At 41.4% G+C, this 14,795-nt stretch overlaps 1 protein-coding gene across 3 annotated transcripts in view; it reads left to right on the top strand.

Annotated features, from left to right (window-relative positions):
• The window catches only part of LOC117363703 (coiled-coil domain-containing protein 170-like), an 88,384-nt gene that overhangs the window by 39,464 nt on the left and 34,125 nt on the right, over positions 1-14,795 (top strand). For all 3 annotated transcript variants that reach the window (XM_033951849.1, XM_033951848.1, XM_033951850.1), the window contains one exon: positions 5,230-5,358. In XM_033951849.1, coding sequence (XP_033807740.1) covers positions 5,230-5,358 — 129 coding nt within the window. The remainder of the gene's footprint in view (positions 1-5,229; positions 5,359-14,795) is intronic.

Raw genomic sequence — 14,795 nt, 5'->3', positions numbered from 1 at the left:
CTGTTCGTTTGCAGAAATTAGATAGTTCCAAATCTAATAGATGCTGGCACTGTCATCTTGATATAGGGACACTGGATCATCTGTTGTTCTATTGTCCTTTGATACTCAATTTTTGGAAGTCAATATGGGGACAGATTAATGCTATACTTGAATCATCAATTCCATTGACATATGAGGTTGTCATATGTGGGATGATATTACATCTTAAGCCCTCATTAGACAGATACAAATGTAGGCTGTTCCTTATTATGACCGGGGTAGCCATGCAAATGGTTACTCGAAATTGAAAGAACTGGGATCGCCTTTGCTTTACTTTTTGGTGGGCGAATTTATGCTTAAGCTATAGGTATGAGAAGATGAATGCAGATATGCTGGAGCATACTAAGAGATTCAAGTTAATTTGGGGCCCATTGACGTCTTTTGTGGATTCATTATACTTGTCTTTTATCTTCATTTCTGTTAGTATAACATATACACATCCGAGGGAGGGGGAGGGGGGTATATCTTTTGTGTGATTTTATTCCCTGATGAAAATATTGGTTGGGTGTGGTTTTTTAAAATTATTGTATAAACACTGATTGATTATAAATGCTTGTTTGGTTATTATTATTATATGTATGTTGAATTGCATTTTTGTTGGCTTTGAAAACTTAATAAAGATTATAAACCAAAAGAGCGATTCTGTAACAAGGCGCCTCTAAAAATTTTGGTGGCCTTCAAAAAAATAGGCACTATGCATGTTAGGTGTAGGTGTGGCTTCCTGCTAGGTGCCTTGTTACAGAATCACTGCTCTTAAGCGTGCCTATGTTTTAGTTGTGTCTAGAGCTGGCCAATTTATTGGGTACTTCCAAAATAGGCGCTGCTCAGCATGATTCACTAAACAGCACCCAATTTTACTTGAATTGTGCTCAACGGTGCCTATTTTGGCACCTAACTTGTGGGCGCTTCTTATAGAATTTGCCTCCTAATCCTCCATTACCCCAGGAACAGATTGTGAGCCCACTAGGGGCAGAAAAAGTACCTCTATATAGTATACATAAACTGCTTTGACTCTACCCACAGAAAGACAGTGTATCAAGTCCATGATCCTTTACCCTTTTACTCGACTTGATGAAATTGAGAGCCTAATGATACCTGGAAGCTGTTTTTAGTGGTCAATACATCTGATTAACTATCTTTTTTTAATATTAAAGTGATAAAAATAAGATGATAAAAATTATATTTCTTCTAGGCCTGAGAGCAATGATAAGGGATTAGGACTTGTATACCGCCTTTTTGTAGTTATACAACCCCGCTCAAAGCGGTTTATATCCAGGTACTTCAAGCAATTTTCCTATCTGTCCAAGTGGGCTCACAATCCATCTAATGTGCCTCAACACTGGTTGGCAGCTTGCAGACCCATGGGTACTTTCTACTTTATATTTAGACCTTGAGAGACAGCAGCTATCTCCTGTGGTCGGTGGTTAAATTGGAAATTCAATGCTGGTACCATTTCTGTTGACTAGCATCGATTTTCTGGGTAGTTTTTGGTTGGCCGAACATAATCAGCTAAGCCAGTGTTCATCAGCTGGATGGCTAAGTCTTGGCAGCCAAAGATAGACCTGCTTTTTAGGAGGGTCTATCTGGCTGCTGAACTTAGCTGGTGAGCCTATGAAAACTGGCGGTGACTGGCTATGTCGTGCAACCCCTGCCAAATTGGATATTCAGTGGGAAATAGCTAGCCATCTCCCACTAAATATTAGTGGGTAGATGGCTACGTGCTTTATGGCCTGCCAGGAGCTGTTCATGTCTGGCCAAATAGCACTGAATATCAGGCGGTTTGTATTTTGTATCCAGGGAATGAAAGTCAATTTTCTATGGGAAACTCCTTAAAGCACATATATTATTCTCTGCAAAGAACATAAGAATAACCATACTGGATCAGACCCATGGTCCATCTAGCCCAGAATTATCCAACAGTGGCTAATCCAGGTACCTGGCAGAAACCCAAACAGTAAAAGACTGGAGAGATGGGAAATTCTTAATCTCAACAATGTTGATGACAACTGCCATATGAAGAAAGTTGAATTATAGAGAGAGCATAGAGAGTATCAATACTATATTCTTATCAATGTGAAACATTAAAAAAAAAAAAAAATGGTTATCCATATGCAAACCACTATTTCATTCAAGAATATAAATTGACATATTTAAGTACAAACCCAATATGGACCCCGTCTTAGAGAAAGCCTCAAGAATTCTTCATAGCGTTCACCACAACTAGTTACGAAACATCAAAAACGAGGTAGAAGCATCAGACTTTTGATTGGAATGGGATCATGGGGCCTCTTATAGCTCCTGCTATTGCAGTACCCACTTCATCGATCCTCATTAGGTGTAATCATATGCTTCTAACCCCCATCCTTCCTAATATGAAATACACTTTAGTCAAAAACCCAAACAGTAGCAACATTCCATGCTACCAAGAGGGCCAAAGGCAATTTTAAAAGGGGGCTTTTTTCACAAGATAAATGTTGGTTTACCCAGGAAATTATTTGAAAAATTGCCCCATTTTCACATATCCTCTAATTCTATAAAATTGGGCACCTAACTTTATGCTTAGTATACAAAGTTGGCATCCAGTTTCTAGAATAAGGTCAGTTGCAACTGCAACTTAATTTAATAATTTGCTGTTGATTGATTTAAATTAGTCTTAATTGGCACCAATTAGCAGTTGTCATTGTAATTGACCATAGTCACTATTCTAGAAGCTGTGTGCACAATTTCTGTTATATTCAGCTTCTAGGGGGTGTGGCCATGGGAGGGGACTGAGTGGAGAGAAGGGTGGAGGAGAAGAGGGTGTGGCCATGGGAGGAGACTATGAGGAGAGAAGGGTGGAGAAGAGGAGGGTGTGGCTACGGAAGGAGAATGCCTATGGTTAAACATGTAGCTTAGGCTTGAGCACTTATACTAAAAAAAATTTGCCTGGAAAATGACTTCCCTTTATATACTGACATAACAAGCCATCATTCAAATCAAGCAACTGAGGGACTGTTTCTTTGGGGTAGGGAATGCTTCGATACATGGTATGGGCCTTACTTGTACCTTCTGGTAGAGGCATGGCATGAGTACTATTTCCTTCTTGCCTGTTCAGGATCCGTTATCTGCTCTTGTATGGCTTGTTGTACAAGCTCTTGTGCTTTTGCCTAGTTGACTCATGGTTGTTTGTATTCCACCAATGTTAATAAAAGTATATTTCAAGCAACTATTTATTTATGTATGTATGTATTTATTTAATTCATTTTCTATTTCATCCTCCCCAAAGAGCTCAGAACGGATTACAGGATAGCATCCATAATATACAGTTTACAGGTTGCAATTTGCCATAGGTACAGTGCAAGGTTTTTTCAATTCAAGTTTTTGCACCATCTTTGTGTTGTAGCCTTTCTTGTATGAATGGTCTTACAATCTATACAACGGAGTTTCTTTTTGTTTCTTTTGCCTTTATTTTACACCGCTTTGATCTACCTATGTTTAAGCGGAGCATTCTCAAAAATGTAACTCCTCCTCCCTCTCTGGTTATTCTAGCCCTCTAAATTTTCTCTTCATTTTGCCTCTTTCCTCCACTGGAGTTCCTTTCTACCCTAACTCTTGTTAACCGTGTCGAGCTTTACGAATGTAGAGATGATGCGGTATACAAACCTAAGGTTTAGATTAGATTAGATTTAATAAACATAAACATGGGATGAAATGATGGTAAGAGCTGCAGCAAGAGTATGAGATTGGCAGATAGGAGGCACTGAAAGGAAAATCTTAGACAAAAGTACATTGAAGCTGACAGCAGAGTCCCCATAACTTAGAGATGAGAGAATGTGACAAATTACAAATGCAGAAGCAAGCATTGCAGGTGAAGGTGGCAGCAAATGGTATTTGGCTGAGAACGAAGATTGCAGAGGTCTCCAGGTTGGGTAGGATCATCATGACAGGCAGCTAGGCAAAGAGAGCAATTAGTTAAACAAGTGACAGAAGCAAATGGAGCTGCATTTGTTCGAGGCGTAAAGTATGACTTGGTCAAGCATAATTTCTAAGCCAAGGCAGACTGCCATGGCACTCAGGGGTGGGGGTGGGGGGACGACATTCTCTAATTTAATTGCCAGCAAAATCCGAAGGGTCACTCTAGTGGCCGTAAATCTGACGTTTCAGAATAGACGAGCGGTTCTCAAAGAACCTCGCATGCAAATGAGGTTCATTGACGGTCGCCTAATTTCCACGAGAGTAGTAGCTGGTGATAGCAGTCTGCACATGCTTAGAATAATCCACGAGGGTGGAAAACTACCAGCAAACGCTATGTCATTGTGTCAATCATAGGCGTGTCAGTGGGGAAGGGAGAGGGAGGGTCACTTGCCAACTTTCAACGCACCATAAGACACACCTCTAATTCACATGCTAGAGATGTGTGCTTTTGAAATTTTTTGCCCATTAATATAATTTATGTTAATAGTGTATTTTTTATAACACAAATTTTCATCCTAACTTGACACATACTAGGGGTCTAATACTAATATCCATTATATACAGTTTACAGGTTACAATTTGCCATAGTTATCCTTACAATGCAAGTTTTATCCTAATTTTGACACATGCTAAAATCCGGCCTGTGCCAGGTCCCTTTCTAGAATGTAATGCACATGTTGGATTGTTAATATTTACAGTTTTACTATTTGGGTTTCTACCAGATACTTGTGACCTGGATTGGCCACTGTTAGAAACAAGATACAGGGCTAGGCAGACAGGGCTAGTATGGCCATTCTTATGTTCTTAAGTTGAATTCTAGAATAGCCATGATGCTTTTTCTTTTTTCGATTTAAGCTTCAGCTAGCATCTGTTCTCTTGGGTTTTGACGTTTCAGATAAGCTTATCTGCTGTTTTGCTTGTGATGATTCTGCCCCATTGGTGCCCATGTGCTGTTTGGTCCAGTTCTTCAAAATCTGCAGCACTGAAGCAGGTCTCAACCCTGTGTATCTGTGAAGGGGTTTCGTTTGGTCCATGATAGCAGAATATAAGGAATAGAATACAATTCAGTACACCGGGAGTAAATATATTGGTAAATGTGTCCAGGCTTCCAGCCAATAATGCTCATGGGGAATTTTTTTTTAAGCTAGTTTTGAGATTTTTTTATAAAAATGAAGAATCCATGTCAGAGACCTAAGAAGCTCTGTACAACTTAAACTGCTTTTGTTTTCTTTCCAGGCTTCCTTTAAGCCTGTTTCAGATGGAAACGCCTCCAGGGATCAGGTACTACATTACAGGAGAGCTGCTGAGATGGCGCACAGTGAATATGCAGCTATGCTGGTGAAGAACAAGAGCCTCCAGACCGAGGTATAGCACAGAACTTGCCCAATGTGACACAAATAAACTGAAGCATGCAAACACATCTGTGTTAGTACATGTTCCAGCCTGTCTAGAAGATATGTAAGCATAGATAGTTGAGATTTAGATGTTTCAGGAGGCTAAAGTGGAGTGGGGCTGGGATGGAGCATGCTGGGGCAAGTTAAAATTCTTGGGGTAAGGAGGCAACACCTATGTCAGCAGTAAAGGGACAGTGGGAGGCAGTGACGTAGTAAGGGGGTAGGGGAGGCAAACCGCCCCAGACGCCATCTTCATGAGGACTCTGACACCGGTGCTTCTCCTTCTCCGCCCCTTTTCCGCCCCCTCGTGTACCCTTTTAAATGTTCGCCAGTTCGAGCCGCATCTTCCATTTGCTGCTCGCGCCGGCCTTGGCTCCCCTCTGATGTCACTTCCTGGTTGCAGGACCAGGATGTGATATCAGAAAGGAGCCAAGGCCGGCGTGAGCAGCAGGTAGAAGATGCTGCTGGTGCTGGTGAACATTTCAAGAGGTATGTGGGAGGCGGGGGGGGCGCTCAAGCGGACAGGAAAGTAAGATTTGACAGCTCAGATCCCCCCACACAAATTAAAAATGAAAAACCCCAAATTAAAGAGCATTAGGAGAGATGCCCACTCTCTCCTGCCACATTGCACAATCCCCAGACACTACTATCCACCCATCCCCCCACCCCACAATGGGAGAGATGCCCACTATTTCCCACCGCACAACCCCCTGACACTACTGCCCAACCCCCCCAACTCTGCCTGTGTCCCTGATGACCCTCCCGCTCCTCCTTAACTTATTTATGAAGTCCGGCCAGAAGGATGCCTACCCACCCCTGCGGCAGCGAAACATGTCGGGTCCACCAGCCTAAGTACAGCAATACTTTTGAAGATAAGTACATAAACTTCATTAGTCGTTTTAAAGTATAAAAAGTGTTCAAAATAAATATAAAATTATTGAGCATCAGCCATTAAAAATTTAAGCCTTGACCGATGAGGAGGTTACACATGAATCTCCCCGTTATGAGATCATAACCTTTATGGGACGGAGGAGGGGTGTTTCTGAGGTCTATGGCTAAAACAGAAGTAGCAACATCAGTTAAGGATTTAAAGGAGTAACATAGACAGAATATTCTAAAGGTTGGAAGCTTGGAATTTGATATTGGATTTATACCCACCCCTGCTGGCAGGCCTGCCTCGTACAAAATGTCAGGCCTTCCCCTTCCTGATGAATGCTGGGATGTGCCAGAGAGAGGCTTAAGGCTCTGATTGACCCAGGCATTTAAGGCCCTCCTGGGCCAGTCAGAGCCTTAGGCCCCTTCCTGGCACATCCCAGGATGCAGCAGGAAGAGGAAGACCTGTCATTTTGTAAGAGGCAGGCCTGCCAGCCGGAATGGGTAGGCGTCCTTCTGGCTGGACTTCGTGAATAAGATAGGGAAGGGTGGGGTGGGGGTGTCATCGGGGACATCCTTCCCACTGTGGGGCGGAGGGGGGGGGAGGAGGGAGTGGTAGTTGTAGTTAGTAGTGTTGGGGGATTGTGTGGCAGGAGGCTGTGGGTATCTCTCCCGCTGATCTTCGATTTGGTTTGGTGGGGTATGTTTGGTTTTTAATTTGCGGGTGTATTCTGCGCATGTGCTGATTGCTACCACCGGCGACTCATCTCAAGTAAATTTGGCGAGCCTACGTGAACATCTGTTAACCTGATTTGCATGTGGATTCTTTTGAGAGTGACTCACTTTTTGAAATCATTACAATAGCGACCCCGGTAGCAACCCATCGGATTTTATCGTGAAGTTTAGAGAATCTTCTGCATAGTTTTTAAAGGGTACACCCCATGATCCCTGGCCAGAAAAGCAGCCCTGGACCCTTAATCAAGCCCTTAACCTTTAACAAGGTCAAAGAAGAATGTATCTGTTACAGTTGCTCACCAGCTGCTACAAACAGCTTTGTGAAGATTACCTTGATTGTATTCATTTGATTATGATGTAATTAAGAAAATATGTGTTTACCTATGATGAGGAGAGATATTGTAGACGGAACTCCAATCTTTGATGTATGAAAGTTTTTATGCCTTCAGGTCAGGGATTTTTCCAGGGCACTTCATGTTTATGTAGCTATCAGTCCTGTTGTACTGCTGCAGTGAACATCCACATGCCTAATTTTAAATGACGAAGGCAAATTTATCAAAACAATGGACTTTTCCTCCTCTTGTTTATGCAGTACAAAGCCTTCTAACCAATAATTCATCAGAAGGGCAGGGAGTGGGGTTCTACAGGGATGTGTGCTAGGATTCTGCTTTTTAACATATTTATCAATGATCTAGAGATGGAAATAACGTGTGAGGTGATTAAATTTGCTGATGAAACAAAGTTGTTAAATCGCAAGAAGATTTTGAAAAATTGCAAGGGGACCTTGCGAGACTGGGCATCAAAATGGCAGATGACGTTTAATGTGAGCAAGTGCAAAGTAGTGGTGTAGGAGGCACCTGGGGCGGTGGCACCCGCTACTTCCCTGCCCCCTCGGCGTGCATGCACTTTCCCTTCCCCCCATACTTCTGTCTATAACTTCGCCAGCACAAGCAGCATCTTCAACCTGTGGCCCACACCGGCCTCGGCTCTCTCTATAATGTCACTTTCTGGTCCCGCGAAAGCAACAACAAAAGAGTCTGTGGAGATTTGATGTTCAAGATGTTGGTCTTGATTAAAAGTTCAACTTCAAAATCCACGTGAAAGTATCTAGGGCCCAATACACTGGGAACTATGAATTCAATACGGTCCGTGTTTCGACAATACAGTCTTCTCCAGGGGTCCCTGGAGGTCCTAAGTCGAAAACTCATGGCTTAAAAACAAATTCAGGAAAAACTCTTAGCTGATGTGAAGCGGGAGCGGGAGAACTCATCAGCGCAGAGTTTTTCTTGAATTTGTTTTTAATCCACAAGTTTTTGACTTGGAACCTTAAGGGACCCCTGGAGAAGACTGTATTGTCGAAACACGGACCATGTTGAGTCCATAGTTCCCAGTGTATTGGGCCCTAGATACTTTCACGTGGATTTTGAAGTTGAACTTTTAATCAAGACCAACATCTTGAACATCAAATCTCCACAGACTCTTGTTTTAGTTGGATTCCCTTTCTGTGGAGTAACACGGGTCAATTCTTTGTTGGCCCTTCCCAGTCCCGTGACCAGTAAGTGACTTCAGAGGGAGAGCCAAGGCTGGCACGAGCAGCAGGTTGGAGGAGATGCTACTCACTCTGGCGAAGAGTTAGAGGTATGGGGGAAGAGAAAGAGCATGCATGTTGGGGGAGGAGTGGGGAAGTATTGGGGATTGGAGAGGAGGAGAGATGACGGCACCTGGGGCGATCTATCCCCCTGTCCCCACTTTCTATACCACTGGTGCAAAATAATGCATGTGAGAAAGAGGAACCTGAGATATATGTAACTACATGATGAAGGGTTCCATGTTAGGAGTCACATTTTATTGATCCTAATGTATTTTAGCAAATTGTATTTTATTCATTGATTGTATAATTTTCAATGTATGTAATCCGCCTAGAACTATGTAGTAGGGTGGTATATAAAAATAAAATTATTATTTATTATTTTTCACTGCCCAGGAAAAGGATCTAGGTGTTTTTGTTGATGAAACTTTGAAACTCTCTGCTCAGTGTGCAGCGTGAGGGAGAATAGGGAATAAGACCTTCATGAATATAAAAGTGAAGACCCCTATGAGACCCCCAAAAGTTATATTTTTAAGAGAGACATTGTGCTATTGAATGCAGGTTTCTGAATAATGAAAGAAACATATCTCTCTCTGTCAGCAAGAAACAATAAGCTTATGTAAAAGGTTCATCTTTGCTCTAGTAGCTATATCCGCTGACAGCATTGGATATTTTGGGACTTTCCAAGAAGACAAACCCAAACAAGATGTCCTACCAAAAGTTATCTGAACTGCTGACAAACGACAATGAAGCTCAAGCGGTGGCCAAGAAAACAAATAGAATGTTAGGAATTACCAGAAAAGGAATGGAAAACAAAGATGAGAATATTATAATAGCTTTGTATTGCTCCATGGATCATCTCAAAAAAAGATATAGTGAAATTAGAAAATATACAGAGAAGGGTGATGAAAATGATAAAGGGAATGGGATGACTTTTCTATTAGGAAAGGTTAGAGTAGCTAGGGCTCTTCAGCTTGGAAAATAGGTGGCATAGAGGTGTATAAAATACCGAGTAGATTGGAATAGGTAGATGTGAATAGCTTGTTTATTCTTTCCAAAAATAGAAGGACTAGTGAGTGTGCAATGAAGCTACTATATAATAGACTTAAAACAAACCAGAGAAAATATTTGTTCACTCAACGTGTAATTTAAACTCTGGAATTCATTGCCAGAGAATGTGGTGAAAGCAGTTAGCTTAGCAGGGTTTAAAAAAAAAAAATTTGGAAAATTTCCTAAAAGTCCATAAGCCATTATTAAGATGGACTTGGGAAAATCCACTGCTCATTCCAAGGGTAAGAATCATTAAATCTGCTTTACTCTTTGGTACCTTTCTAAGTACTTGTGATCAGTACTTGTGATCACTTTTGAAAGCAGGATACTGAGCTTGATCGACCTTCGGTCTGTCCCAGTATAGCAACGTTTACGATTTTATGTTCTTATGTCATAAGACATCTGGGTTTTGTTTTTGTTTTTTTTAGTGTTCTGTTGGTTTTCTCTAATGTTCTGTAGCTTGTACGAGGTTGAAATTGTATCTAGCGTCATTGTTTGCAAACCATTTGCGGGAGACATAGGTACAAGGTAGTAAATATAAGAGCAAATACAAATGTAGAAAAGAAGGTAAAAATGATAAAAGGAAATTTAAAAAAAAAATTCCCTATGAAAAAAAGAGAGAGGGGCAAACATACAGATAGAAAGAGCCAGAAGAAATAAAACAGATTTCTGTTTCAGTGGGGAGGAAAAAACATGAACAAGGGAAAGAAAAGAATCTAATCATAATAAAAGAAAAAACACGAGCCAATAATCCATAATAAAATCAATCCAACGATCAAAAACAAAAAGATTGTGAATGTAGATGTTTTGGAAAGTGATTTATTATACGCTCTTCACAATAAAACCATACTAATATAATAGTCCAACCGGACCCTACACGGTCCGTGTTTTGGCGAACGTGCCATCCTCAGGGGTCCAGTTGATGTAAGGTACTTGTATTTGAGCAGATAGCCGGGAATGACTGGAGAAAAGCAAAGTGGCTTGAAAAACCCCTGAGGAAGGCACGTTCGCCGAAACACGGACCATGTAGGGCAGAGGTAGGGAACTCCGGTCCTCGAGAGCCGTATTCCAGTTGGGTTTTCAGGATTTCCCCAATGAATACGGATTGAAAGCAGTGCATGCAAATAGATCTCATGCATATTCATTGGGGAAATCCTGAAAACCCGACTGGAATATGGCTCTCGAGGACCGGAGTTCCCTACCCCTGGTGTAGGGTCTGGTTGGACTATTATATTTGTATGGTTTTATTGTGAAGAACGTCTAATAAATCACTTTCCAGAACATCTACATCCACAGTCTTTTTGTTTTTGATTGTCTAATCATAATATAAACATAAATATAAGTTGTCTTGACTTTTCGCAAAGATGACTGTTAGGTTGTAGTTCCTAGTACAGGGGTGGGCAATTTCGGTCCTCAGGGGCCGTAATCCAGTCGGGTTTTCAGGATTTCCCCAATGAATATGCATTGAAAGCAGTGCATGCAAATAGATCTCATGCATATTCATTGGGGAAATCCTGAAAACCCAACTGGATTCCGGCCCTCGAGGACCGGAGTTGCCCACCCCTGTCCTAGTGGGAAGGGCAAAAATGTAAATTTTGTATTTTACTAATGTTCATTTAACAAATGAAAAGAGTTTTGACAAAGAAAACCCAAATACATTGGTAGTAAAGAATCGAAGTTTCAAAGACGCTGAAGTAGCGCTTCTCAATTTTTGCAGGTAAAGCTAGTGCTGCTTATAATAGGTGCAATTTCCTGCAATAACAAAATGTTCCTGACCTTTTGCTGGTCACAAAGCAAATGTGCTTTTACTGTGTCAAGTTAAATCAAATTTGTCTCTTCTTCCCTGGCTCGTTCTGAAGGATGCAGTTATGCACCATCCAACCTGATAGGAAATTTCAACTATTAGAAATTATATTATAACTTCACTCCTTCAACCTCTGTGAAATAACAGAGGTTTTAACAGGGATTAGAAAGTCTACTAAAATGTTATCATTTGTGGAATCTCGAGCCCGTATTCCTGAAATGTGGTTTGTTGTGATGCCAGGGCTGGCTTACGGAGGGTGAGATATTCTTGGTTTATATTTATGTAGGAAGGAAACTAATTACCCACCGGGATAAGGCAACTGCCAGTTCCTGTGGACACCAACTCGCTCAGACTTTCAAAATATCCTTCATGAATACACAAGGATCATTTGCTTCAGTTGAAACCGTGTGCCTGCGAATCTCACTCGGGCTTGTCCATGAAGCATATCCTGAAAACCGAGGGAATTAGCGGTCCTGGGGACTGGAGGTTATATGACCTGGTAGGCGGTGTTTTGGTTTGTAAGACACATTTCTAGGGTGGGGTATGGAATGGAAGCCGAACCTTTAAGGAGGTTTCTTGTACTGTGACAATGCAGTAAGTCACCGAAATGTAGAATTTCATTTAATTTCTTTAATTTATACCCACTTATCACTGTTCCTGCTAAGCTGAGTAGGAGTCGTCCACTTATAAACTAAACTGAATCCTCTCAAAGATAGAGCTCGGCACGGTTTACATGTACTTTAAACTAAGGGAAAAAACATAATAAGAATTAGTGATTATAAAGAGAGCAGCGAAATTTACATTTTTGAGAATAGTCAAGTTTTCAGATGTTTACGGAATAATTGGAAGGAGCCCAGATTCCACAGCTGGGTAGGAAGGCTATAGTCCTGCCAGTGGAGAGTGCTGTTTCACTATCACATTTTCAATAGTAATGGATGGGCAAGCTCGACAGGACTCCATTCCTAGCAATTGAAAGCACAATATTGGAGAACTGCCCCCTACTGGCAGCAATGCAATTGGAGAACTCCTGCTCATCTTAAAGGGAACAATGCTGCCTATCAGTAAAGCACAGTTACTTACTATAACAGGTATTTTATGGGGACAGCAGGCAGCTATTCTCACAGGTGGATGATGTGTACTGTCATTTTAAGCTTTAGAAACCTTTGAGACTGCCCGCACTGCGCATACACGAGTGTCTTCCCACCCAACGCTAGCTTGCGAGGTCGTCAGTTCTATGTCTAAGTGAAGAAACCAATTAAGGGAGGTGGGTGGGTTGTGAGAATATCTGCCTGCTGTCCCCCGATAACACCTGTTACGGTAAGTAACTGGACAAGCAGGCGGCGTATTCTCACAGATTGGTATATAAGGCTAAGTTTTAGTTTGGTTTAGTTTTGAAAATAGCGGTTTGGACGGTTTGGCCAGTTTTTTGAAGGTTTTTCTCTTTTGAAAATGAGCCCCATAGTCACATGTAAAACAATTCTGCAAATATGAACCGATATTGCAAAGCGTGTATCTGCAAAGATGAGGTTCCCACTTATTTACCTAACGTGCAGAATTATCAGGGGAATTCTTTAAATGGTGTTTAAAATTGCACGTGCAAATTTGGGCAGGTGCCCAGTTTACACACACAATTTAATTGAGTAACAAGCCTATTAGCACCAGTAATTAGGCGCCAACAATTAACTATTGGCATTAATTGGCAACCATTTGAATTTGCTTATGCATATGGCTAACCATTATTCTAGAAAGGTGCATACATGAATCCTTCAACGCGCAACTGAGAAAGGGGCATGGGTGGGCCAGGGGTATTCATTAAAGATGAGCGTACTTGCTGATATTTAAGTTCTGGAAGTCAATTTGGGGACAAATTAATATAGTTTTAGAATCAGATATTCCATTAACATATGAAGTAATAATTTGTGGCACTATGTTACAAGTTAAACCTCTCCTTGATAAATTTAAAAGCCGTCTTCTCTTGATTTTGACTGGAATTGTGGTTCAATTGATCACAAAGAATTGGGAAAGCCATGATAGATTCAATTATACATTTTGGTGAACAACTGTATGTACTACGTATCAATATGAAAGAATGAATGCGGAATGTTTAGGATTTAGTGCTTTATTTTAAAAAATATGGAGTCCATTGGCTTTATTTGTTGATTCACAGTAAATGAGAATATTTTGCCTTCTGAGTTTTTTCATTACACATCCGGGGCGGGAGACGGGTAGGGGAGGGAAAGATACTGGAAAAATGGAAATGAAATATTGTTATTATAGTAATAAAGTTGTTTAGTATTATCACTTATTGTTAGTAGGGGGGATATAGTTATATTTCTATATACTATTTATATGAAATGGTGTATTTTCTATAATAACTTGATACTTTTAACCAAATGTATTACACTGTTGTAATTTAACAAAATAATAAAATATTTGTTAAAAAAAAAAAAAAAAAAAAAAGATGAGCGCAATATTTTTGAATTTGAGGATTCCATGCCAAATTTACGCGTAGGAATTTACACCAGGGTTCAGTCGGTGTAAATCCTCAAGCCTAAAAAATGGGCTTGGATCCTGGTGCTACATGCTATTCTATAAACTGCGCCCAGCTCAGCGGTATAGAACCGCGCTCAGCGCACATTTTTTTTCAGCACCCAAATTTGGGTACCATTTACTGAATTGAGTTCCAAAGTGGGTCACTGCCACGTTTAGGTGCTCATATTTATGCGTGCTCTATGGTTGGGGTACGTAGAGGCGCCTAGGTGTTATGCAGTGGTGTAGTGAGGGTGAGCGGCGCCCAGGGCGGTGGCGCCCCTCCCCTGCCCCCCCTGCCGCGCACGTGCCCCCTTCCCTTTTTAACTTCTCTGGCATAAGCAGCATGCCCATGTCAGTGTTGGCTCACCCTTTGATGCCAATACCTAGGTGCGGGTCCTGGATGCGGGAGCGTCGATGCCAACATGGGCAGCAACCTCATGCCGGGGAAGTAAAAAAGGTACGAGGGAAGGCAAAGGGAGGCGCAACAAGGAGAGGAAGGGGGGGGAGAGGAGGAGGGGTGCTGCACCCCCCCCTCCCTTACTAAGGGTTCCTTTTACTAATGTGCACTAGCGTTTTTAGCGCACGCAGGATTTTAGCACGCGCTAAACCCTTGCTACGCGGCCTGAACTAACGCCAGCTCAATGCTGGTGTTAAGGTCTAGCACGCGCTAAAACCGCTATCGTACCTTAGTAAAAGGAGCCCTAAGTCCATATACGTCATTGTCTTCATCTACTTCATGTTTTACCCATTTCTTTTTTACCCCATTTTTTAAAAGTTTTTATTTATTTATTTTAATTACTATTATGTTTTTAGCTTTGTAAACCGG

Source organism: Geotrypetes seraphini, chromosome 7 (genome assembly GCF_902459505.1).
Source record: "Geotrypetes seraphini chromosome 7, aGeoSer1.1, whole genome shotgun sequence".
In the NCBI taxonomy this organism is placed as follows: Eukaryota; Metazoa; Chordata; class Amphibia; order Gymnophiona; family Dermophiidae; genus Geotrypetes; species Geotrypetes seraphini.
Note: the sequence above shows the minus strand (reverse complement) of the source record. Positions and strands in the feature narration are given on the sequence as shown.